The 27,097-nt window shown below is 42.5% G+C and overlaps 1 protein-coding gene across 2 annotated transcripts in view; it reads right to left on the bottom strand.

The window, feature by feature from the left end:
- Positions 1-2,627: 2,627 nt before the first annotated feature.
- Positions 2,628-27,097, bottom strand: part of TGFB2 (transforming growth factor beta 2) — a 61,095-nt gene continuing 36,625 nt past the window's right edge. Inside the window, exons 2-7 of one of the 2 annotated variants that reach the window (XM_069009513.1) lie at positions 25,729-25,892; positions 10,884-11,016; positions 10,655-10,765; positions 8,740-8,914; positions 8,027-8,180; positions 2,628-6,186 (exon numbers count right to left, since the gene is read on the bottom strand). In XM_069009513.1, coding sequence (XP_068865614.1) covers positions 6,028-6,186; positions 8,027-8,180; positions 8,740-8,914; positions 10,655-10,765; positions 10,884-11,016; positions 25,729-25,892 — 896 coding nt within the window. In that variant the 3' untranslated portion in view covers positions 2,628-6,027. Of the gene's footprint in view, positions 6,187-8,026; positions 8,181-8,739; positions 8,915-10,654; positions 10,766-10,883; positions 11,017-25,728; positions 25,893-27,097 lie in introns of those variants that run through there. The other variant, XM_069009514.1, reaches the window with a different exon arrangement.

Consider the following 27,097-nt stretch of genomic DNA (forward strand, 5'->3'; position numbering starts at 1 on the left):
TTTTGACTTTAGTAAAATGTGTACTCTCATGTTAACATTTTGGTTGCATCCATCCCTAATTAGCTGGATCAAACGGTATGTGAGAGCTCATGGTGTGCTTCACTGAACACAAAGAGACTCTGCTCCCCATTTGCCATTTTTATCTTCCTTCTTCCCTTTCTTGTAGCAAATATTTCTGGAATGAGTTTGTGAATCATTAAATCAGGACCTGCCTATAGTATGCAAATATATGTGCAAATACATAGTATGCCTATAGTATGTGAAAACAGTGCTGAGACCCAAAGATCAATGATCACTGACCCTTCCTCCTGCCATCACCTTGGTTTGGCACTAAAACACACCATTTATAGGAAATATTTGTTTCTTGGACCACCATATGGTTGGAGAAAGGTTTATACCCCAGGGGTTGTGTATTAGATTCCAGCAAGTTACTTCATTAAATGAGCATATCAAATTTGATTGGAAGTTCTCATCAGCTTTCTGTTCCATTTAATTTTATTTTTATACAGATGAAGAAATTACTGTTACACCCATACCCACTGACAAGCCAACTACATTACTTCACATCTACTTTATAACCACATATAATTACATAACCTCTTGGTTTATTTTCTTCCAGAACTCATGGCTCCTCATAGAATCTGTTCTGTCTGAACTAAGAGGCAGATTTTGGCCTAAAAAATGGTTTTCAAGACATTTACATGGCTTGGGTTTTTTCCTATATTGAATATTCCACATTTATTAACCACAGTTTGATTCAAGCAGAGCAAGGGCTTCACTGATACAGACTGGAGAGGCTGTGTTAACAAAAGGAAGACAAGACCAGCATCAAAATACTCTGCATAAATCTCATTATCATGGGAGATCTTCCATCTTTTCAGCCCCATGCTATAAAGTGTCTTTTAGCACACTGTGTTCCCTCCACTTTGTTCCTCTTTAGTTACAGACACCATGACCACTTTCTCATCTAGAATTTCCAATCAGCATTCCCCCTCAAACCCTCCTGTTCTTCAGTGATTTTATGAATACAGCAGACAGGGCTGCAAAGTATTCTCACCTCAAGGCAGTGTGAGGGCTTCTTTGGGTAAGAAGGAGGCTGGCAGATTACATTCATGTCAAAGGACATAGCTGGGTAGCTAAAAATAGATAGAATAAAAATTGGCATCTGGAAAATTTTGGAGGGCCATAGTTTTATGCCTGTATAAACTCACTGAAATCAATTAAGGCTGGAGCATAACTGTGGTGAAATCACCCCTAAGACTGTTTTTAATGCTCATCCCAACTTACATTCTTAAACATATTGACAGACCACAGAGTCCATTTGTTATTATTTATCACAATAACCCTAAACAATCTGGCATAAACATGCTCTTTCATTCATGCCAAGAAATGCTAAGCACTCCTTAGATGCCAGAGAAGGCACCAGGAAGAGTAGTCCCCAGTCTCCTCACCAGTCCCTGGTCTGGAAGTATTTTCATATATAATTTTATCAACTTTAAAAGGAATGACTCAATCCTGCAGTCCTTTCTCCCATCAGTTTTATTTATTTAAGAGCCTGATAAAGAAAAGCTGCAATTACAAGCTCCTTAATTCTTATTTGCTTAGATAATGCAATTGCATATTGCAGAGTGCACAGAAATAGACAACAAACTAGGGAATCCTATTTTCTGTTGAAAAAACCATTTCCATGTGCCACATGGCTGCTCCTGGTAAACTGATATAACTGAGGCACTTGAGCACCAGTGCTTCTTGAGCTCCTTTAGCCCATGACAAAAACAGTGGTTGTGCTGGACCATGACTGTAGATACATGGGGGTGGGCAGGGGTCTATGAGGTCTCCAGCCCAACCTCCTGCTCAGAGCAAGCACAGCCAGAGGAGCAGGCTGCAACCTTGCCCAGACAGTTTCAAGCATCTCCAAGGATAGAGATGTCATGGCCTCTCTGGACAACCCATTCCATGGCTTGGCCACCTCTACTGCAAAAATATTTTCCTTTTGTGAAGCCAGAATTTGCCATGTTCCAACTTGTGTTCATTGCCTCTCACCCATCTCATCTCATTGTGGGCTGCTCTGTACAACACACAGACCCAACAGTCTCACCGTGCTCCCCTGGGATGTGGTGGTGTGGGATCACAGTGTACAGGCATCAGAAAACACATCACACAGAACACCTTCTCACCTCCCACAGCACTACAGAAATGAGGAAGAAACTAATTTGAGATCCTCTACCAGAGAGGAAAGCCCCAAAACCTGGTGCCAGCAGTAACCAGCCTGACAGGATGGTTCTAGTGAAGGACAGAGCTCCTGCCCGGGGCAGTCCCTGTCCTGCACACACAGGGGACAGCGCTGCTGCCCAGAGCAGGTAACCAGAAGCTCCTTCTTGTCTACAGACCAAGACATCCACTGCAGTGGCTGAGGAGAGAGCAATTCCCACAGCAGATGTGATCCACCCTCACCCTGGATGGATGTTCTTCACCTCAGCCTGTGCTGGACCACATCAAGGTCACACATGCCAAAATCCCACACCAAATCAGGCTTTGCAGGGATTGAACTGCAAAGACTTTAACATTCCAGAACTGAGGAATTGCCTGTGCCAGAAGAACACTGCCATATGAAAGCAACACCAGCATATAATTGAAATAATTTATTTACCACTAGAGCACCACAAAAACAGACATACAATGTGTTAAAATACAGAGTAATCAATCACCAAAGTACAACACAGCTGTCCTTTAAGTTCCTTTTTTTTTCTCCTTTAAACCATGCCAACCATACAGTTGTATTAATGCTAAACACACAAGAAGTGCTGTCCTACCCCACCCAGCTAAGTGCTGTGATTCCCCCTCAGCCCCAGTCAGCCCCTTGGGTCTGATCTTTCAAGATGCTGAACATTTCCCATCAGTTCTCAGGTACTTTGCTCAGACAGTGGCAATCACCTCGCCAAAATAAGGCCCCATAGCACAAAGCACTTGACCTGTTGCAGACCCATCTAAAAATCATTTGAGGGGTTTTTACATCAGACCTGAGCGGTGCTTAGGACTCACATTACCCCACTCTGTAGAGGGGAATTTCACCCATGAGTTCTGCATATTGTAGGATCTGACCTAACACCCTTGGTAGTTGAAGGGAAATACATGCCTAATGAACAAGAAAAAAAAATTGTAGGAGCACTATAATAGAGAATTTAAAATATTATCAGTGCATTTTGAGGAACACTAGAAATTTACCAAAAAAAATCAGTCTTGGGGCATGACTTACAGAAGTAGCGTTTTATGCTTAGAGAAAAACTCCAAATCCAAGTCCAAATTTTCAGCTGCATCCAGGGCACAGTGAGTATAGTTGGACAACTATGCTATCTCCTATTCCACTTTTTCAAAACTGGTTTTGAGCTGCATTCCTATATCAGAGAACTGCAAAAACATTTTTAAGTTTTGTAAAATGTGCTCACCCTTGTCTTCTCTCCCGTCCAACAAAAATACAGCTCTCATACTGAGCCTGATAAAACTAATTTCGCTGTCATTATACAGCAAAATCCAGAGTATGTATTACCCTGAGGAGTTTCGCTGAGTTCAGTGCATCTTCTCACTGGAGTTAAGTCTGGCTCAAGCAAGTGTTAGCAGGACAGATTTTTCACCTGTTCCCCTCAGCTCACTAAATAAATCAGAAGTCTAACATACCTCCTCCTCTGAGCTGAGCTAGTGGGTGGGATTAGATCATCTCTAGGGCTATGTTCCCATCGAGGCAGTAAGCACAGGCTCCACAGAAGCCCTGAGAAGCTGCAGGTGCAAGCCACCACGGCACCTCAGTTTTGTGTCAGTGTTCTGCTGAAGCCAAAGAAACTGCACTTCTTAAAACTGGAGCTGACAACACCAAGCTCAGGAGTGTTCTCCCAACGCCGCTCAGGACAATGGCAGAAAATGTCCTTCTCATCCAAGCAGAATGCTTGTATTGCAGGTTTCCAGCTTTGCTCTGCAGAAGCATTCATCATGTGAAAAGGAATGATTGTTGCTTCTTCATGCTTGTTTTTTAATTTAGGTTGGGGCTTTTTTTTAAATGAAGTATGTGATGTGACTTTTTTCTTTTTACTCCCTCTATAATATGAAAACGTATAACAACAACAACAAAACCCTAGGATCCCCATGTTCCTTTTTTGTTTTTTTTAAAAGAAGCTTTAACACGAACTCAATTGAGAAAAGAATTGTTAAACTTGCAAAAACTCAAGGGTCTGATCCTGCCAATCCTTACACACACCCCAACAGCCTAAAGGGGCCTGCTGTGCCACTGCAGAAGTCAAAGGCAAACCTCTGTTAGCTGCAGCAGGAGCAGGAGCAGCCCCACAGAGGAGCTGCAGGACCGGGTTCCCGCGTGCCAGGCCGACGCATCCCAGTGCGCTCCGATCCCGCTCCTGCCCCGCGCGGGGCACGACGCGGCAGCCGCTCCCTATAGCCTCCTGCACAGTGGTGAATGCCATTCTCTTCAAGGGTTTCCCTTGCCTCAGCCAGGCTGGGACATCTCTTCACTCAACACCTTGCTCCCTGCCCATCTGTTTGAATGTCTACAGCCAAAAGGAAAATCGGAAGGCCCAGAAATCCGAACCGCATCGCGATCCAAGTGTTATAAACGGGGACAACTGGAGAAGGAGGGGACAGGGGAGGGGGGGGGGGGGGAGAGATTGCTTTAATCCATCCCTTTTTATAAAACAGAAAAACAAATGGAGTCAGGTAGCTTATGTCATAATGATGAACAATATACAAAGCACATGTATAGCAATTATTATAAAACATGTATTTGTAGTGCAAGTCAAAATATAGGGACTCTACTCATACTGGCCAGCTAGAGGGAAACACATGATTCTGAGTGATCAAAAAGAGCCCCAAATTCAAATTCAAAGTCATGAGAGCTGACAGTATTACAGAGTACAAAAATATGGTGAAAATTTACACATTACACATAAAGTACGTAATTTTTTAATAGTTTACAAATAGAGATCTACAGATATGTTTCCAATTAAGCTGGCTTCTACTACCCACCTATTGTAATGCTCTAGGTATGGTTACATATACCAAAAGAACAAAAAAATCCCATAGCATAGCTATACAGCAACATATTAAGGTCTGAAGATTAGACCAGTACATGTTAAATATTTCACTGGTTTACTAAACTGAAATTTTAAATCATTTACAGTAAAAAAAAAAAAAAAAATCTTATAGACTTGTCTTTGAGACTGAAACAGAGTGTCCTTTATTAGTAAATTATTCAGTATTTAAAACAAGGGTTTGAGACCTTACAAGAAGTCTCTCTAGGCAGCTGGCATGAAAAATAAGGTATTTTAAAGGCAGAGTTTGTCAATAATGTAATAACTGATTTCTATTTTAATCAAACTAAACTAACCATTACTTTTCTGATTCTTTTGAGCTTGTGTTCCTTTAGGCTTTATATGTATTTCTGGCAGCTTATTTGGTCTCCACTTTGTCCACATTGGCTGGTTTTCATTTTTCCAATGGCGATACAGAAATGTTCATTTGATAGTTTTTACACACAAATAAATAACGCACTGTTAACTCTACAGCTAAGAGGAATGGGTAGGATGCTTACTGCGTAACAATACAGAGAGATCAAGTAAGGCATGGGACACATACAGCAACTCCACTTCATGGGATTTTCCTGTTTTTTTCCTTTCACATAGTAACACTAACAAATTTCTTCCAGTGTTTATTTTTTAAAAGGTTTCTTTTTTCTTTAACTTTGCTTCTTGTCTATCTCACACTATGTGTAGGTGAAATGTAGGAAAAAGCCTTCAATGTTTTGCTTCAGATGCCAGTTTAAAAAGAAAAAACAAAACAAACTTTCAAACAGTTCAGACTAGTACCGCTTTTTTTTTTTTCTTCTTTTTTTTTCTTTTAACACTGATGAACCTGGGTTTTTATTTTTCTTTTTCTTTCTTTCCTTCTCGCTCTCTCTTTCTTTTTTTCCGTGGTTATTTTTGTTTTTTTTAATAAACACATGTCATGCTGTTTCAGGGATATCCTCTAGCTGCACTTGCAAGACTTTACAATCATGTTGGACAGCTGTTCGATTTTGGGTGTTTTTCCAATGTAATAGAGGATGGTGAGGGGTTCCAAATCCTGGGACACACAGCATGGAGAGGCAGAAGCTTCTGGATTTATGGTGTTATACAAGCTGAGTACCTAGGAGGAGAAACAAAAATAGACAGATTAAGGCAGCTACCTCTAACAAGCAAACTGCTTTCTGCATCACTTCTGCCCACAGCACCTGAGAGAATGCCCATTGAAAGCAGTATGAAGATTCCTGGATTTTAGGGTTTTCTTATGCTTTTCCTCTTCAGTCTGGCATTCACAATATGCCTGAATTTCCTAAGGTTTTGTCTATACAGTCTTAAACCTCAAAGCTGGTACATACCTGGAATCTGCCTCTAAACTGTTGCCATTTGAATCAACAGGCACATTTTATTTATGAGTACAGAGGAAATGGAAAGGTTTTTATCTGTTTCTTCAGGTTGCCATTTCCTGTTTACAGGATTTTGGGTTTACAAGGGACCAAAGAGAAAAGGGACCTCTTCAGATCATAGGCACTCCCCTTCTGCTACCCTCTGGCTATGTTAATTAAGTCCATTAATGCCACCCTGCAAGCACCAGGACTCAAGGTGCAGGTACTCCTGTTGAGAACCAGCCACAGAGAAGTTATCACCAATGTCACCTTGGATTCCTATGCATGGTTCTCTGCAAGGGAAGTATGTAGGGTTAGCCACTGATGATGCATAGGTGCTCCTGCGGATGCCATTAATGCCTTAGCCAAACACCAAGTGACCTTTTCCTAGAACTTCCACACAACATTTGCAGCTTAGAGAGACAGAAGATCTGTTCAGGACAGCAACACTAACTACTTTATTAGGCAACTTCTGGCTCCTTGGGCATTTATCCAAACCACATATTTGTGACCATGACAGTTACTCTTCCTCTTTGCTTTAAAAACAAGTGCTGTTCCAAAACATGTACACTGTTACTCCACACCAGCACAGAAACATACTCACCTTATTTATGCCTCTGCCTGCTGACATTGCTAACAGTACAATGCCACAGCCAGTGACAGCTACAAGGGGGTCTGTAAGCTCAGGAAGAACATGGTATCATGGTTTCACCAACCAAAAGGAACTCAAGCTGCCCCTTGGACACAGAAGAGTTTTCCCTGCTGGCTGACATTGATCTGGTATTTTAAGGGAGGCTTGAAAAAGGGGAGACATCATTCTTAATATGGACCTGAGGGTGAAATTCTTACTTTATGACAACTATGATGCAAATGTCTGTCTCTTGCATTTACTGTCTAGACATCCTTATTGATAGTTGAGAGGAAATTAGCACTTCACAGCAGAATACTACTCATCCTAAGGCAGTTGGCTAAAATACCACATCTAATCCCTAAAATAAGAATTCCCATCTCAGACAACTATGATTTGGTTCTTCAACATCCCAGACACAAAAGTCCCTCCTTCACATATAAATTTTCAAAGTATAAGAAAGAATGTATCTTTTGAAGTAAAAAAAAAGACATCTATCAGTATATTTCCATGAAGTTCAGCCTGGCAGGTGCTAACCTTGAAATGGCAGGTCATAAAAGTAGGTGATGATCAGGTGGTACCACACAGCCCTTTTGTTACTCTGAAAGTGCCTCCCCCAGTGCCTTTGCTGACCAAACTCATTGTGCCATCTTCCACTCATGCTCTACAATGAAAGCCTTTTCCAGGCCACTTCCAAAAGCTACATGCTCACAAAAAGAATTCAATCCAACCATGTGTTCATATCAACGAACACACACACAAAAAAAGGAAATCTCTGGGGTCAGTACATTTCTCCTGCTTCAATACTAGCTTGAGGCCATGTGTGACTTCCTCTATAGGCCCACATTTCATCCTTAAGAGTTTGAGACTGACTTTGGGCATTGGTGCTGATATCAGTCCCAGAAACATAGCTCAACCTGCAGTTGCTGAAAATGAGTGAATCCATTACTTACTCTGCTGTGCTGAGTATCTGAGCTCCATAAATAGGGGCAGGCTCCTGCACAGAAATTAGCATGGTATCCTTTAGGTTCATGAATCCATTTCCAGCCAAGATCCCTCTTGAAGTCAATATAAAGTGGACGCAGACAGCAATTATCCTGCACATTCCTGGCAAATAAAATGCAAACACATCGGTCATAACAAAGACAACACAGGGAATAAAGATAATCCAGTTGCTTGCTCCCTGAATGATCCTTTACAGGCAGACAAGTCTGAGTCACAAAAGTTCTCAACTAAATCCAATAAATTGTAGCTTGTGCTGTAACTGAAACTGGATGCTTAGACATGGCAGCACTTGCTCATACAAAGCTAATGGCTTCCCTGGAGGATTAGTCAAGTGTTTTTCACCAGGTCCTACAGAGGAGACTCTGAGTAGGTGAGCAAAGTGAAGGTGTTAATTTGGCTCTAACTATGGGGCTAATGCATCTGGGAATCATCCCAGATGGAACTGAGCTTCTGCTGTCGAAGGTCACAGCAATCTGTCCCTGTCTCTGTGGGATTGGAGACCGCCAGGCAGAGACTTGCTGCACACAGACCCCCTGGGTCTGAGAATGAGGGTCTGCGTTCTGTATAAATGCCAACTGTAAAAAAACATGATAAACAACTGCATGACACCTCTCAGGCTGGCAGGACTGTGTAAGAGTATTGGATGTGGAGGCATAGTTACCTAAAACAATAGGCAGCATCTAGAGCACGCTTCTTCCGCCGACTGGGCTGTTGCGACTCAAGTCTGTAGGAGGGTAACAACATTAGCAGAAGATGTGGGGTCTTCCCACTGTATTTTTTCCTATTGGACTTTAAAGCTTTCACATCACCACTGGAATATGTGTAGTCATCAATACCTTCAAAAAATACATTTTGGTGATAAACATTGTGTTGCTTTTTCTTCACAAATTAAATAAACCATCTCTTAAAAAAAATCTCTCAGAAACTGGGCCATGATGGTGTCAGCTGGGCATGTTTACTGGGGAAGTGGGGGCAAATTTCAACCCAACATGCTTAGACATTCACAGTTCTCATGTTATCTATTCTATCAGCCCTCCCACATTCACAGCTGTTTAATGGCATTTCAGCACATTCACTAGAAACGTTTAAATTAGTAACAGAAAAGGTAATTTCAGTCACTGCATCTGCACTGCTTAGTTTCCAATGCCCTTAGTAGTGATTCTTTTGCTGCTTCAGTTAGAGCAGTTTTCCCAACTTTTAACAGCTACCTACAGTTTAAAACCTCTTAACACACTTAAAGCTTCTCTGGATACTTCACCTTCATCTCCCACTCTTATTTCTATCCCATTCGTTTTCTCCATCACAGTCACTCTTTTCTAACACTTGTAAATTCTCTGTCTTTTGTTACCAGTTTATTTAAATCTCCTAATTTTCCCCAGAAGATCAGTTATTCTAGCCTCTTCCTTTATATGGGCATGGCAAAGACACTGATCATAGTATTTCTTCTTGAAATGTCAATCCATGGCCTCACATTTTGTATTCTCTTTGAACACTAACTGCCTTACTAGCTTCTTATCTTGGCAATAGCACAGGCAAGAGACTCAAGACACTGGCCTTTTATAGGAGTCGTGTTATGCCTTTTGTAAGGACCCTTTAGAAAATCACCCTCCCCAACCCGATACAACTATCTAAACAGTAAAAGATATACTATTCTTTTTTTAACATATGCAATTACAGTGATCAAACATCATACTAAACAGGTTTTTTTAAATGCACACAATGGCTTTAATCATATGTACAGTACATGTATTTACTTACAGGAAAAAATTCCAAAGCAGTGAAACAATGGTTAGAAAAACTTAATACTTGACAAGGAATATAGCCAAATACTTGGACCACAAGTGAACCAAATCATGATACACTTTAATAAATGAGAACTTTGTTAACAGAATTTAGGTTAAAATTGGTTCTAATGTAGTTATAGATTCATATGTACTGGTGGATGGTAACTATAGTACAGTCAATTAAATATAATTTCCCTTTGTGAAACTGGAAGTTTAATGACTTAAAAACACAACAGAACTTATATGACCTTGATATATTTACTCCGTATCACCTTGCCTGCTGTCCATAAAGAGCACATATATCCATAACCCTCACTACACGGTTTTTTAGTTTTTAATGCCCACTCATTCCAATCTTTTCTACTAAGTCTGACTCATTACAGTACTATGATGGAGAACAGTCAAAGGGTTTATTTTGAAACTATTGAGCTATTGTCTCACTACTATCCAGTAGTGGACGGCAAACTGTGCAATAGTCTTCACTAAATCCAAAACTGTATGTATATCCTGTGTGCATGCTGCAAACTGTAACACTGACTCTTAAAGAATCGAAGCTGCATGCGTGGAATGAGACAGCTTATTCATGACATCTGATCATAGAATTGTTCAGGTGATATAGTTCTACCCTTGTGTCTCTAGTACCATTTCCTACCAGCTGAGAATCATGATTCTCAAATGAGCAAGTTTTCATCAGCTGAACGCCTTTTAGGAGGCAGAAACAGATTTTGTTTCCTTCCTCAATTAGTGGGTGCCACAACATTTTTAAAAGTTGGGGTTTTTTTCTATCATTACCTGCAAATCTTGCTTCAAGCTCCTCACTTTTATTTGGGATGATATAATTATTGGAAGGCACGAAGGTACAGCACGGACAATGTAAGCTTATCTTAAATCCAAGATTCCTGTCTGCAAAACATAAAAGTGAGCGGAGTTGGTTTTTACACGTGGAATGACTCTGAAATACTCCTGAGTTAATGGAGGAGCAGGTGGGGCAGGAGGGAAGGCAAAGAGCACTTTTTGTCACCTCTGTGATGGAGCCACTCGTGTACAGCCTCAGTGACATCAAAAGACAACCATTCTCCTTCAGCTCTTGTTTTAACTACTTTGCTGTCAATATAGCGCTGTCCTGGTGATGATAATTCTTTAGATTTTAAAACCTGCAAGAAACAACAAATAAGATTGCCTACGGGTTAATATTTACCTGGTTGCTTTTAAAGTGGACCACTAACATTACAAAATAGCTCAAAAAACTATTACAGCTGAAACCTCCGTGCAGCAGATGAACATTCAGGCACATTTTCAGAAAGAATCTTCTTAAGGTGTGCAAGGAGAAGAACAATATACAAACACCCTAATGAAATCAGCTTGTGCTCCGAATCAAAACACACCGTCACATATTCCTTCATGAGAGAAACCACACAAAAAGAACTGCCCTGAAAACTTATCCTGTAATACAAGGGGTCAAGACATCACAGTAATCATCAGAAGCAGCTATTTGACCTTCCTCAGTAATACTTACACTGGCTAGAGCATAAGATGCCAAAGTCCAGGCTGTACAGTGTAGTGTGTACACGGAAGATACCACACTGCTCCCCTATAACTAACCTGGTATGGTATCGCCTTATTCCTGCTTCCAGCCTCCCCTCTGACTACAGGTACTAATCACACATTAAACTGATGGCCACACACATATTTGTGCAACAGGTGAGGCTGCTTCCATCCAAACTTTGATGCCAGCTGTATTTGTGTTGAACGCTTCAGCAAAGCTTCTACTGACCAAGCAATAAAAAATACCTGTAGAAAAGAAAGCCAGGCCCTGCATGACTAGAATTTCAAGTGCCCACAGTCTTCCTCCCAGGAAAACAATTCAGTGAGTGCCTTCCCACATACAAGCACAGCCTGCTATTATTTAGCCTAACTCTAGGACAAGAAATAATTGGGACTTTTGGCTGTTAACAGGTGTCTGGTTTTCTGGTTATTACTCTGTTGATAGTTTTGTGATGCAGGGAGCTGGAATGCCATGCAACATTAAGTCAACTCCAATCAAGATACCACACAATAACATCACTTTGTAACTTCTGGCATGCCAGCTGTGCAACTTCATATATTGTTTTGGGTTTTTCCTTTCTTTAAGCATCCAAGTCCATCTCCAAATGAGTAACTGACAACATCTCATTGTTTCCTCCTATTTTCTCAGCCCAGAACAACCTGACATCTAGCAAGCACTGCTGTAATAAAATCATGAAAATGCATAATACATGTAAAGAAAAATATTTCAAAAGAGGTGTGAAACTATGTCATCGTGATAAAATCAGGCTTTTTGTAATTAAACAGGCTTGGAAAGCTCAGATTCTGTCCAGCATGTGGAGTCAGCATGTAGATTCTCCCTATTTATTGCAAGGCAATTCTGGATCTCTCAAAGGCCAACACCATGACTCCTACAGTAATATTTGTCTTATGAAAAGAACAGCAACATGACAAGCTCTTTGTCTTCTTTCTGATCAACACATTTAGCAAAAAGCTGTGAGAAGATGTTGGTTCAAGTCCAGAAGATTACTAAGGGCCCCTAGTAGGCCATGCTGAGTTCCCCAGTAGAAACTAAGGGCACTCAAACAGTGAACATTGGGACTCCTTTTTATGAGGTAACCTTCAAACAAAGTGTCTGAACAACTGTTTACAGAGAGTCTGGCAGCAGCAAGGGGACTACCATTGCTCACAAGTGCCAGAGGGATGAGAGAATCAGTAATCAATGCTGGGAAAGTCCCAGAGAAGTACAAATATAACTTCGCCTTCCCTTTGGTCTTTATCAGGTCAAGTGTTTCTGAGGATGTAATGCAGCTGTCATTCTGCAAAGATGTGTTGGGGCTGGGGGGGGGCAGGGGGGGGACGTGTGAGGCAAATGGGACACAAGAACTTGGCTCATTTCTCTTCCTTTCTGCACAGTCATATCTTTCCAAAGACTCCAGAAACTGCATACCTCAGTTTTGGCAGTGATGTAAGGACTAAAAGTAAGTCATGTGCCAAAAGCAATCTCCTGATGTTAACTATAATTGGTCTTAGACATATTCTGAACTCACAGCACCGCCTTGGTATCAAAAATAACATGTATTTATCCCAGTCTTTATCCCATTTGCTACCAAAAGACAAAGTCAAGGGCTGGCAGTGTGTACCTGGAATGAAAGGCATTTGTAAAAGTACAAGAAATCATCACTGCACATATCCAATGGTACAAGGAAAATCCATCCTCACTGTTGAGCTGAACGACAAGAAAAGTGTGGGCAGGTTTCAGAACTGTATGGCACTGTGGGACAGGATGGATGCTGTGGATTCAAAGAGCTAGATATCATCCATCCTATGGTACCTACAATATCTGAAAGTAAAGTTTCTGTCCATGTTGTTTATGCAGCATGCTCAGGAAGAAAATTATGAATAATGAGGTAAAAAGTCACAAACTAAGTATGAGATAATTTCCACAATTGACACCCCGGGTTAAACAGGCACTGGCAGTTCTTAAGCAAAAGGTTGTTAAGTGAGATGAGCATCACATTTAGTGAACTTAACTTCAATCTCCTTCTCTTGGGTTAAGTATCTTAATAGTGTGAGGGTGATGAAAGACCTCAACAACCTGAGTACTTGTAAGCAAGAATGATCTTCTAGCCTCACCATTTCCATATTTCCTTCTTTTTTTATTACATTGCTGCAAGTGTGGAAAGCTAATGGAAGAGAAAATCTTAGGCTGGATCCTCAGAGTCCATTTTCTTCCACAAAATAATCTGATTTTTTTCCTACACTGCATTCTATTTCCATCCACACTGAAGCAATTGCACTCTATACAGTGGTAAACAAAGGGGCCTTTTTGTAGGAATCTCTCAGAAATTTTTACAGCTACAATATATTCTTCAAATGAGTCTTCCAGAAATTACTACATGAAATAAGCATTTTAGGTTCTCTCTGCCATTTCCCCCCTTTGGTTCGCTTCTTTTTACTTTGCCCTACATTTCTGGTTTTAACCTTTCCCATCAGCAACAAACCTTTTACTTCCAATACACCCTCAAGCCTGTATCCTCAGTGCAAAGCTTCTCTTTCAGTGTTTCCAATCCTTTCTTCCTACTAGATCAACTAATTTAGTTTCAAAAAAGAATAAAAGCCTTTTCTGTGCCTTGCAGCTTTTGTGTTTGAAAGCTTGTCTACTTCTTCCAACCACACTGATTTGTCTTAGAAGAGATACTACCTTCACCTATAAACATTGCCTTCCCTTACCTATAAACACCACCTCACCTTCATGCTTGGCCCATCACAACCACATCAAACACTGCTATCAGAACTGCTGCTGCACAGCTTGTACCTGCAGGAGCTAAATGAAAGCCTTTGTGCAAAAGTTTTCAGTGCACTAAAAATATTAACAGAAGGCAAGGGGGGGGAAAGAAAATCCACAGAAGAGAAAGTCAACTGAGTTAAACTTCCCCTTTAATCCTTTCTTATGTCCTTCTGGCAGCTTACCCAAACACTCCCTCATAAAGTGGTAGAAGGAGTTTGGTCTGACTACAGGCCATGACGTGGAAGGCTAGGGTTTTCCGGTGGGGGAATCCTGTGCATCACCCACTGCATGCAGAGACACACATCCCATCATTTGCATGAGCAGGAGACAGAGTTTCCACCCAGGCAGCCCCACCTCGCTCACCGAGGAGCGACACATCCCAACACCTGCACGCACAAGCAGCTGCTGATGCACGACGGCTGCGCTCGTGCGGGTGTGAGCATGCACACCTTCACGTGAGCCTCAGAGAGAGCTCAAAGCCAACAAACCCAGCTTCTGGATGTGGGGATGCCTGCCCAGGGATAGCTGCTTACTTGGTCTTGCTTCCCTCAGAATGATCACGTAGCGCTGCCATTACAGCAAGCGATTACACAGGGAACAAATGCAAATGACCACATGCCATCGGGATGAGCTGAACAGGGAGAAGTGCTACCAAAAGGTGATCCACCAAACTTCTAGACCAGTATGCAGAGTCATTTTCATTCAGTAGCAATGCTCTAAATTCTAGGAACAATTTCAGGTTTTTTCTACCCTGTTTTTGTACCTGATTCCTCCCTTCCACAGGAAGACAAACAACCAAAAATCTTGTTAATCTTCTCTTGACCAAGTGTCTTGCACATTGCCTTCTACCTACCATTTTCTATGCTTACTCCTAACCTACCCTTCATATACCTTTTTTCAATTCTGAGGCTTCTTGAAAACACCTGGGGAAAAAAATATCTTACAAATACCCATACTCTAGGGTCTCTAGATATCACATACATGCAGTTACTGCCAGCAGATCAAGGTGAAACAAACACATGAACAAATGAATAATGCAGTTAATTGCAGGAAATGGCTCATGAAGAAGCCAGATGCAAACAAAGCATTGCTCTTGTTTGTACAGCTCCGTATGTTTAGGAAGCCCAGCTGGGGATCTTGGTGATGACAGCACTCACATGCCACCCTCATCAGGCCTGCCAGATTTCTGGTATTTTACAAATCCTGTTGAAATCTACTCTTCATTCTGCTCAGTCTTCTGGGGGAGAACCTCTGCTTGGCTGGCAGGGACTTGTCTCTGCTCCTCTTCATCCATTAGAGGAGGCTGACCCATGATGTTATCTTGAAAGCATATCCCAAATCACCATGACCAGGGCATTCAGCAGTGAAAAATTTTAGTTTTGTCACAAACTGGTTTCAGAAGAATGAGGAGTTTCCAGAAAATACTGATTTCTAAATTACTTCTGTCACTTGCTATGCTTATTTTTCAGACTAACTGGAAAGCATTAACAGATATCTTTTTAAAAAATTTAAGTATCAAGTAGCTGAAATCTTCATTAAAATACTGGAGGATGAAACTGTTTATTTATAGGCACACATGTTTATACCCTCAAGAAACTATCACACAGTTCTGAGTATAAAAATAAGGATAAGGATTATCTTAGACTGTATTTTATAAACTGTAAAGTACACTGAGAACACTACATAATTCATGATAACAAACAAAGCAGAATGTTTGCAGAATTAGCAGAAACATGACTTCTTTAAGGAATGGGGCATATCAGAAGTTGACATGAACAAAGCAGCAGCACTCAGCGTCAGTGTAACTGAACTGGTTCAAAAACAAAACCAAGAAAACTCCTAACCCCAAGACTCTGTTAAAAGAAACATAATTATTTTGCTCAAAGTTTCCTTCACCTACTCCCCCACTCATATATTTAGGCAGCTAAAGCAGGGGATAACTGAATCAACACATTAGTGTATGTATTCTAGACAATAACCACTGACACCAGACGCCAGAACAGCCTGTCTTCATGACTCATTACAGGGCTAAAAGGAAAAAATTTGACATGAAGATACACTGGTTCTTTCAAATAACTACAGCTCCAGAACAGCAACTTGCTTAGTTCATTTCAGATTTGGTGTTCTGGCCAATAACTACTTCTAGTCTTCTACTGCCACCACAATCAGATGCAGAAGAATAGGAAAATTACAATTAAGTATAATTTACAGTGGAATAGTTTTGGCTAATAAATTCACCACCTCCTCAGCAAGCAAACAAAAAAAAAAAACCCTGAATGTGGTTCAGCAGTGATGATACACAGGCTGATGCATCAATGACATACATCTGCTGCAGCCAAGAAAACCCTGGGCACCCATCAGAGGCCAAGCTTCAGCAACAAGAAGAGCATTTGATAGCTGGGTTTGAGAATTATGGTCACCAGCTCTTTGGAAATATTGTTGGTGACTTACATTTTCTTTAAACAAGTTGATGAACTTTCCAAACATAGTCATATGGCCACTTAAAAAATATCTATCCGGTCTCCTGCATTGCCCTGGAACTTGAAATGGGCACTGCTGTCAGACAGTGTGGGCTCTGCAGTCACTGAATAGCAGTAAATATGGCATTATCTAGTGAAAACCTGCTATTAATCTGTCTTTCCTCTCCATTCATTCTGGACTGTCTGATCTCCTACCTCCAGATGCTGTTGGCCCCCTGATAACTTCCTTCCTTCCCTTCCCTTCTCTGTCATTTCAGACTCGTGTGATGTTCTTCTGTATTACAACATCTTGGCAGGCTCACTGCTCTTTCTCTTACTTATCAGTCATTATCCATGATTTCCATTGGAACTTCATGGCCCTTTTAAAATAATGGAAATAACCTGACATGTACTTGTAAGCTCAAAGTAAATAAGCCCGAACAATGAGATCCAGGAGTAAATGATGTGCTTATGCTGGTTAACATGAGAGCAGAGATAAGTTCAGCTATGCACACCATGGCTGAAAACTGCCATTTAGGATAACCTTTTCTGAGCTAGAAGAAACTGCAGGGAACTCCAGCCTAACTCTCTACACTGGAATGACCAGATTCCCAAGGTCTGCATAGGCAGCTGCTTGTCGTTTCCAAATTCTTACATACTATTCACCCTACTGAAAGATTCACTCACTGCCTGGCTCCAGATTTCAAAGGTCTCCTCGAACAGCCCTCAGGGACTTCAGCCAGCTCTTTCTGAAACTTAAAAAATGACCATGCTAATTATCAATCCTTTCTCATTCCCTGGTTAAATCTGACGCCTTTGATCCTATCTTGGACACAGGAAAAGCAAATCCTTGACTCTGTTGCGAACCTCTCCAGTTTCTTACTCATTATATGTGAAAACATATGGTGTAAAGTGCAAAGCTTCCATATAGTACCTTTTGCCAGATAATTGGGAATCTACTGGCTATCAAAATCCTAGCTCCTTCTAAGTGCAAGAGACCAGCTGTGTATTTTTTAAAAAAATTCAGTGTGAGTTTTTAAGCTCTTCTTGTAGCCACTTGTGCAGGGAGTGATTCAGACTCTGCCTTCAGTGCTATGGAGTTAAAAGGCCTTTACAGTCCCCCTGCTTATCAATGAAGTCTTTCCATTACTTGCAGTGGTCTCCGAATCAGGCTCAAACTGAGGGCAGAATCTTCAGAGACTAGTATATGAGATGCAGAGTTCCTGCCAAAATACAAAGAAAGGTATGGAGTACTTGCCAAAGTTTGTAAAAAACCCATAGCTCTGATCCATCTGCTCAGAACTTGCCAGACACGTTCTTCATGCAAACTTGCAAATAAAAAGAACATATTGCACACATAACCCAACCTCTTTTATATCTGGATGGGCTACAGCTGCAGAAGGATTCTCTTACAGTGTTGGCTGCTGCTCACTTAAAGGTAAAAGAAGGTGAAGTGTGAGGGGGGTAAAGAGATAAGCACTTAAGCAGGTCATAAAGGGAGGGGAAGTCAAGTATGTCATGGAATCACTGTGACTGACTCATTGCATCACCCTGCGGTAAGGGGATGATCTCTGGGAAGAGAATGGATCCTGGGAAGGGATTTCCTCTTCATTTGTTCCCCAAGCAGGGCCTTCCTCCTGATACTGAAGATCCATGTGCAGTGTAAGTTAGGGACAGGGCCCCGAGGCCATCCAGCCTGATTTATGTTTAAGCAGGCAGGAAGACTCTGCATTGTATAAGCAATAAACAAGAATGGAGGGTCTGGGGTCCTTCTCCTGGAAGATTCTGAAATATTGAGGGCAATTTCCTGCCATTTGGGAGATTTTAAGATAGCTCCAAAGAAAGATTTTATATAAAATGAAGCAAAACAAAAAAATCCCGTAAACTTATCTAGCATTTAGCTTTAACTTGCCAAAGGCACGTTATGTTTTATTAAAATATCAACAAAGAGGAGCCAAAGTCAACAGAAACAGAGTGGGTTCTCCTGTCTTTTAGCCAAATCTCCCGGATCCTGCAGGGTACTCCTGTGTTCATCTCCCCTTTATACACAGGTCTCCTAAGCCCGTTTCTCTTCCTCGGTCCTGTCCCTGACAGTCACATCTCATCTTCACGTGCATTTTACTACAACATTTTGGCATGCAGCTTTCTTGGCTAAATGAATATTTGGACATACTACTTCTTCCAAGATATTGTCTTCTTCTGCAAGTCCCTCCTCTTTCTTCCCTTCCTCTTGCCTGCATTGCTCCCCATAGCTCACAATTCTCTTTGTGGTTTTCTCTTCCCAGCACCTACAGGCTTCCACCCAAACCACTCCCATCCTCCTCCATTTTCTCCCATCATCTATTCTTCTTCACGTAGGCTTCTCTCCAATAAAGCTTCACATTGTTTCCTACACCTGCCCAGAACAGGAACACCACCCTTCCCTCTCCAACAGGCTCTCTAGCACACGGCCATCAAGCCAACCTCATGTTCCTCAGCCCAGTAACTACCATGCTGAGCTGCTTGGTTCAAACTTGCTCGTGTCCCAGCACAACATAGGCTTGGCTATCCCAACAAACCCTAGCCCAAAGAGCAGGAACCCAACCCTAGCAGTTGTTTTCTAACCCATGGCCTACATTCCCATGCCTCTGACTACGTACATACACCACAAATGGCAATACATCCATCCATGGCCCACATTTCTACACGTGGCAGAGTCCAGCTGGGAAGCACACGCTGGCCCTTGCCAGGAGCTGATGGGGCTATTACATATTTCTTCAAGTCCTCTTCAGTAACTGCTCTGTTCCTGGCAAGAGGTGGCTGCATCCGAGATATGGTCTCAAATTGCAGTGAAGGTGATGCAGCCATAAATACTTCCTTCATGCTCACAGAGTATTTTCTGAAGGTACTCTATACATCGTCTCCAATGTACTGACATCTTTTTGCAGGGCATACAGTATATGGAACCAGAAAAAGGAATTCTGGAACAAGGAGAAAACAGCAATTCAACTGAAATGTACTGCAAATTAACTTCCTCTGACCCTGAGCAGTTTTCCCCCTTTGCTGAGGGAAAGAGAAGGAGGTTGGTAAAGTAGAAAGTTATTATGTCCACGCTTTATACTGAGTTTGGCACTTCAAAGAACACCGTACATTTGCCATTCAACAAAGCCTGGTAACCTTTCAGAATGCAGGAGAATGGTTTCAGGACAGCAATACATAAACTGTGAGATCCAAATGCCCTACTTCAGATGTGGGTCACAGTGATGGCAGGCAATTATAACCAAATGCCCCAGGTGACATCTGTAATACAGACATCCTGCACCAGCTCACAGCCACAAATCCTGCTTCATGGTATTTTCTTCCGTGGCATTAGAGACGGCACTTTTTGGCAAGAAAAGAGAGCAAGGCCCCTCTGCTCCTGATTATATGGAGATCAGCCTGAAGGATCTTTGTTGCAGTCAGTGTAAATTGCCTCAGATTTGCACCACAGAGATTTGGCCCAAATCTATAGTAGCTCACTCTAAACGTATTCCCCAACTGAAAAACAAGACAAAACACTGTCTGAATTGAAAGTATTTGAACAACCGACTGTGGTTTAAATTTAAATCTGACTCATAATGGGGTAATATGTTCCACAGCATCTTCCTCCTCATACCTCCAAGCAGGGAGAGAGGCCCTGGAATAAGCGGGGGTTACCACTGCCTAGACCACAGACAGTTCTTCCTAGACCCCGAGCAAGCTCCACAGGAGCTCTTGACATGGACTCAGCTCTCTGCAACATGGAATGACCAAAGGTCGGCTCCTGTTTGCTTCAAATTCTTCACTGCAGTCTGTTGAGTCCCCCCCAGCTTTAACCTGGCACTGTTCATTTGCCCCAACCCTGCGCTCTGATACATCCTGTGGGACATCCCTCCCATCCAGTCTCTCAGGTACCCCCACTCAGAGCAGCCTCAGATAACAATGACAATAAAACACAGCACTTCAGCTGCATTTTTTGTGATGCTTTATGATGTGTTAACAAAACATGGCACTGCTACCATAGGAAGTAATTATTACTTGTTTTGTTTGACTTCCTGTACGTAATAAAAATACCTTAAACCCAATACCACAATACTCTCTGAAGGATGTCTTTTCACCCTGTAAGGGTTTCCACTAGTTCTGCTTTGCAGTGGTGCCTATTTATTTTTTGGAATGCTTATTCATAAAAGACAAGGGTTTTTTTTGAAGGGTGCAGGGACTTTATTCATAAATACAGAGGCACCTTAATAAAAGAAAGATGTGATGAAGTCTTCAAAGCAGGCAAGAAAACTGATGAACAAAGACATTCCCATAACAACTGAGCTTTATCTGATCAAATTCCAATAAAGCCTGCATTTGGCATAAATCTTTAAAAACATAGCAAGGGCCACTGGAGGATGCTTAAACTTGTTTATTTAATATTATTCCTCCTCCTTTCCCCAAAAGCACTTTATCCTCTTAATATTTTCTGAAGTCTTGGTGCACATTGGGAAGCACATTGAGCGAGCAGTGCGCGGTGGAAGGACGGGAGAAGCGTGGCTTGTCTGAGGTCACGCCGCTTCCTTCCTTCCCTCCGGCTTCCCACTCGCCAACGTGCTGATGATCAGCAGTATAACCATCAGATTAAGCCTCCCTTTCAGGCAGAAGAAACAACATAAAAGATAGTGCCTTTAAAGAATTTAATTCTCTGCAGCTTCACTTAACGAGAGCCAAGAAGAGACAGAAGCTTTTATACCAGCCTTATAAAAGTAACTTAATTCCTACTTCGGTGAGTTTTATTATTTTCCATCCTAAGACTACTTAGTATGTGCACTGCACTTCCCATCTGTGCAGGAACACACAGATGTGGCTGACTAATCCTTAAATACCAAGAGAAGCATTCTGGGTGAAATCAGATTTTTTCTGCACACAGGGATTACTACTTGCCCACTGGCTTTGTGGATGCATCCAGGGCACCTCCATGAGAATTAATCTCTAGGACTCGTTGCCCGGAGAAATCCAGATGGCAGAAAACCTGGCAAACAGATTCACAACCACTCACTCCCAGCATAAATACGACGGGGCACTCTCTGCTCCAACTCAGCCTGAGAGGTGGAACAGGGTCCTGCTGCTGCTGCTGCGCCAGGGGCCGGGAACAAGGGGCCACAGCCCTGGCTCACCATGCCAAGCAGCCCCAGACTGCCTTCCTGGAGTCAGTGCAAACAAGGGCTGTAGGAAAACACAAAGTCCCTTTCTGATGTGGTTTGGAAAAGGGAGCCAAGTACAGCCTGAGGAAAGCTTAGCTGAAAAGGTGCAGTTTTGCATTTCTTCTTTCATTTTAAGGGGTAGATCTGTAAGGTCAGAGGACCACACAAAGAAAGAATCAGGCAGAGAAACAAAATATTTATGTTCTGCTGCTTATTTTTTCAATTTACCCTGCACATCTGTCTCTAGCTGTTCCTAAAATAGTCCTTTAGAGTACTGTTGTCCCTTCTGCTCCAGGGGTATATATGCTACTACTAAACTGCTGCTGGACTACATCAGAAAGCTCTCAGAGGGCAGTTCGGAGACGTGCACATGTTCAGGGACAGCTACCACCTCAGTGAACAGCAAGAGAGCTCCAATACACTCCAGAAGACTTCTTCCCCTCTCCTCCTACTTGACTGAGAAAGACAAGGGGACAAAGGAATAACCATTCCTTGAAACTGCAGGTATGAGAGGAATTTCAAAAACCCTCATTAAGAAGAACTCCACAACAAAGCAAAACACTAGGCAACCTGAAACTTGGTTGGAGGAGAAAAAAACCCCTAATAATTAAATGTTGCTTATGCAAGATGAAAAACCATACTGTTCCTTCTGGGCACAACAGCCCTGGCAAGCCCAGCATGTATGTCACAAGACAGGAAGCAAAGCTCATGCACAGAGGAGGAGCGGCAGCTGCTCATGCCAACTCCACTAGCAATCTCCTCTGCAAGGCTCACTCTCCGTGCATGGCTTTTCATGCTGAAGTCAGATATCTGTCTAAGTCTTCAGGCCTTACAGAACATATTTGCCTCTCTCACTGAAAGGAGGATCTTCCTCTCCCCTTTTACCTCCCCTGTTTGTACCTTCATTCACCGCTAGACAACTCTATCTGCATTCTCAATACATCAATACACAGCTCTGAAGCTCCTCCAGCACCACTGTGGCACCAATGCCTCCCTCCCATCCTTCTTCACCTTCATCTGCATAGATTTTTGTCTTTCTAATCTCCAGAATTCATATGTTAAGTTTTAGGATACTTTCTATAGCACTGTTTTACAATACACCATAGAATCACAGAATATCTCAAGTTGGAAGGGACCCAAAAGCATCTTCAGTCCCTTCTCTCCAGTTTTTCCCTGCTTTTGCTTTTCCTGTTAAATACTGCCTCCTAACCTCACGTGCTGTGATGGAGATCAGTTGCAGCAACATTTGGGGACTCTCATGCTTCTGCAGAAGAGCTGCTGCCAAGCAACCCATGCAGTTCAGACTGCCCACCACAGAGCTGTAATACCCCCGGTACAAGGTTTTAGGAAGAGTTGCATACAAGATTGCAAGAAATAAACATGACCAAGGGGAAATGATCCAGAGACAGCTTGCCTCTCTACAAGCAAAGGAACAAAGTAACATGCCTAAAATATGCCTGGCACAAACACACAGGGCATGCTGCCTCTGGCTTGCCTCTTACTTGGTGGAGAAAAGATCTAATCCTACAATAACCTGCACTCACTACTCACCTAACACTTCACTTAGTATGCTCCACCCAGCCTAAAAAAGAAACTGCCTTACTCACCAGCCATATATTTATCCAGGGTCCCAAGTACCTGCCCTGGATGCAAGTGTCAGTCATTTCCATGGGCACAGGCTTGCTGGAGTCAGGCTCTTTCAAGTAAACCCCAGCTGTTTCTCATCACAAGGCAAAATCCCAGCCAAGCAAAGGCCCTTTCTTCCCTACCTCTGCTGAACCCTTTATGCCCCATGCTCCTCAAACATGGAAAGGCAATGAACTGAGCTCAGGCAATCACAGCCATATTCTTTTCAGGTGGCTGACTAACAGCTCTCAAAAGCAGAACAACAGAAAGCCCAGAGATGCCATCAACTCCTTTTAGGATGTCTGAACAGTGAGGTCAAGCCAGAATATACAATTGTTTCAGCAGGCTGCTGTGGCAGCATCACTGGGACTCACAGTGTATTTCTCTGGGATGGCTGTTCTATACCAGCAACACCAGTGATTCTCAACAGACATTCCTAGCTTTCCCTTTTAACAAATAACACATTATTTGCTCAACTTTTCTGCCATCCTGTTCTTGGAAAGGAAGGCAGTCAGGTCGCAGCCCCCAGTGACCACCTGTGGACCTGAACCACATTCAAATGGGAATTAAGCTTTCCCTATGTTTAAACAACATCTAAACAGACCAATGCACTTTTCCTGCTATCAGCCTCCATGACTGGCTTTTACTGACACTTCAGCGAGCACGTGAACCCAAACTGCCCCCCCTCTCTGCAAGCACATTTGGCTTCCACTGGGCCAGACCAGGCAGGAAAAGGTGAACATTCAATGTGAGGGAGAAATTTGCACCCACTCAAATTTGCACCCACTGGATCTGAGCAGGACTCTACAGTGCTGCAAGCCCAGGACAGTGCCCAAGCACAGCTAATGCAGGCAGCAAGGACAGAGCTAAAGAGGGGCTCCATACCCTTTTACAAGGTGGTATCCTATCCATCAGGGCTTTCAGCAGAGCGTGTCACAGGTTGCTAGAACAACCACGAGTTTTACTCAGTATAAAACCGCTGGGAGCTGGGCCCCTTTTAGTTGCTGTGTTTCTCAGCGAACTGAACGACGCTTTAGATGAAATATGCTCTAAACAGTATTTGCACAAACGCACAGACTCTGTGTTAAGTGAGGTTAAAGGCTCTAAAATACTTAAAGAATAAATTATATAAATCTTGTCAACACTCAAGAGTGAAAGAGTCATGGGGCATTTTCTTACTCACTCCACAATCCCTGAATTGTCCACTCCCTTGCCTCAACCCCTGGACTACTATACAGAAGCCAGGTTTGAAACTGCTAAGCTTTAAGTTATAATGCCATTTCTACAAGGAAAGCTACAAAAGCTTCTCCTGACACGGGCCAGAGAGAGGAATTTGACTTCTATGTAAACTACAGTTCAGGTCAGGTGTTGGGAGACAGACATCCTGGGGACAACTCTTTTGATGTCCTGTTCTCTCACAGTTTTTTTTATATGCTGAAACATAAAATCACAGAATCACTAAGGCTGGAAAAGACCTCCAAGATCAGGGAGTCCAACCCTTGACCAAACACCACCATGTCAACTGATCCAGGGCACTAAGTGCCAGGTCCAGTCATTTCCTGAACTCTTCCAGGGGTGATGACTCTACCACTTCCCTGGGCAGCCTGTTCCGATACTTGACAATCCTTTCAGTGAAGGAATTCTTCCTGATGTCCAACCTGAACCTCCCATGGTGCAGCTTGAGACCATTTCCTCTTGTCCTGTTGCTGGTTGCACGGGAGGAGAGGCCAATCCCCACCTGGCTGCACCCTCCTTTCAGGCAGTTGTAGAGAGCGAAAGGTCTGCCCTGAGCCTCCTTTTCTCCAGGTTAAACATCCCCAGCTCCCCCAGCTGCTCCTCATAGGACTCCCTCTCTAAACCCTTGCCCAGCATTGCTGCCCTTCTCTGGACATGCTCCAGCACCTCAACATCTTCCTTGCAGTGAGGGACTGGACTGGACTGAAAAACTGGACACAGGATTTGAGATGCGACCTCACCAGGGCTGAGTAGAGAGGGAAAATCCCTGCCCTGGTCCTGCTGGCCACACTGATACAAGCCAGGATGCCAGCGGCCCTCTTGGCCACCTGGGCACAGTGCTGGCTCAAAACTCTGGAGTCCTGAGGCTCAACTGCAAGAGAAAGTTTGCACATTTCAGCTTCGTATGATTTTGAGTGAAGTCCTTTCTAGGGAAAGGCTGCTTTGGAGAGAGGGGACTCAGCTGCTTCTCCCCACCCTTTGTTCTGCCTGCTGGATGGGTTGGCAGCAGCCAGGTGGGCAGTGGCCAGCTCCGAGGTGCTGCCATACCTGGTACAGCTCTATCCGCTGCTCCGAGACGCGCGCCTTGGAGTTCTGCAGGCGGAAGACCCTGAACTCGGCCTTCACCAAGTTGGAGGCGTTCTTCTCCATCGCCGAGACGTCAAATCTGACGATCCGGAAGTAAAGGCTGTAATAGCTCGGCGGGATGGCGTCTGCAAGAAAGCAGGGGGGTTTTATCACTTGTTTTGATGATAGAATGATGTTGTTCCTTCAAACATTTTAATACAAGGCAGCCTCAATCAGGAAAATATCTGAACGATGATTCAGTTTCCAGTGGTCAATTTAGTACTATTAACAATTTAATAAAAATTCAAAAAAATCAACCCCATGTGTTTTTTGTAAGACTGCCATATTAATAGAGATTAACAACAACTTTCAACTCTGTTTCAGGTCATGCATTTAAACCTCCCCTCTTTTAGCCTACTGGTGGAAAATCATGAATATTTATGAACTGAGAGAAAAATATAGCAGTTGGTATAAGGTAAATGCCTTCAGGCTTGCAGAGAGTTCACAGGGATCTGCTAAGACAACACATAACAGCAGTTCATTTGATCTATACGTTCTCCGAAACCCACTTCCCCCAGAATATGGAGCATGAATTAGCCAGCTTCAGATTTTGTTCCATACCTAGTTATTAAAGGATATTTTTGGAACAAAATAGGCATTCTGATTATAGTGATGAGGGCTGGAAGAGAAGAGGAAGGAAAAACAAAGGGAAAAGGCAAGCAGACAGTAGACATTATAAACAGGATTATATGAATTTTGACCATTTGGAAGCAGTAAAAACCATAAACATAACCACCCCTTACTATATATTGGGGAAAAGCAGAAAAAAAACAGAAAAATGGACTCAAGTCTTCAATAGCAGTGTTAGATATCTCAGTTTAGGTTTCAAAACAATGTTTCTCCTTCCCAGTGGTAAACCCTGACTAAGCGTAAGCAGCAAGGCACTTTTTACACAACCCAGGTAACCCTAAGGGCTTCAGTCATCATCTAAGGCCCTTCCACACTGTCCAGAGCAGCAGCACCAGGAGAAATTTGCCCACAGCACCCCTGCCTGACACCCAAACTCCTCGGAGAGGAGATGAAATTACTTTAAGGCCTCATAAAAATCTGTGTTCAAACCAAGGGAACGGTTTCTTCTCTTACAGTGTGAAAACTGAAGTGGATAAATTAAAAAGTAAAAGAAAGAAGAAAATTGTATTTGGGGGTTGGGGAGGCATTTTCAGCTGAGGAAGCACAGGGGTTGTCACATTTACACATTTAATGACCCACTTGTAGCTCTTTGAGTAAGTTAAAACTGACTACTTAATAAATGTAGCTATGAGAAAATCGTTGATGATAAAGAAATAATATC

This window comes from Aphelocoma coerulescens, chromosome 3 (assembly GCF_041296385.1).
Source record: "Aphelocoma coerulescens isolate FSJ_1873_10779 chromosome 3, UR_Acoe_1.0, whole genome shotgun sequence".
Taxonomy (NCBI): Eukaryota; Metazoa; Chordata; class Aves; order Passeriformes; family Corvidae; genus Aphelocoma; species Aphelocoma coerulescens.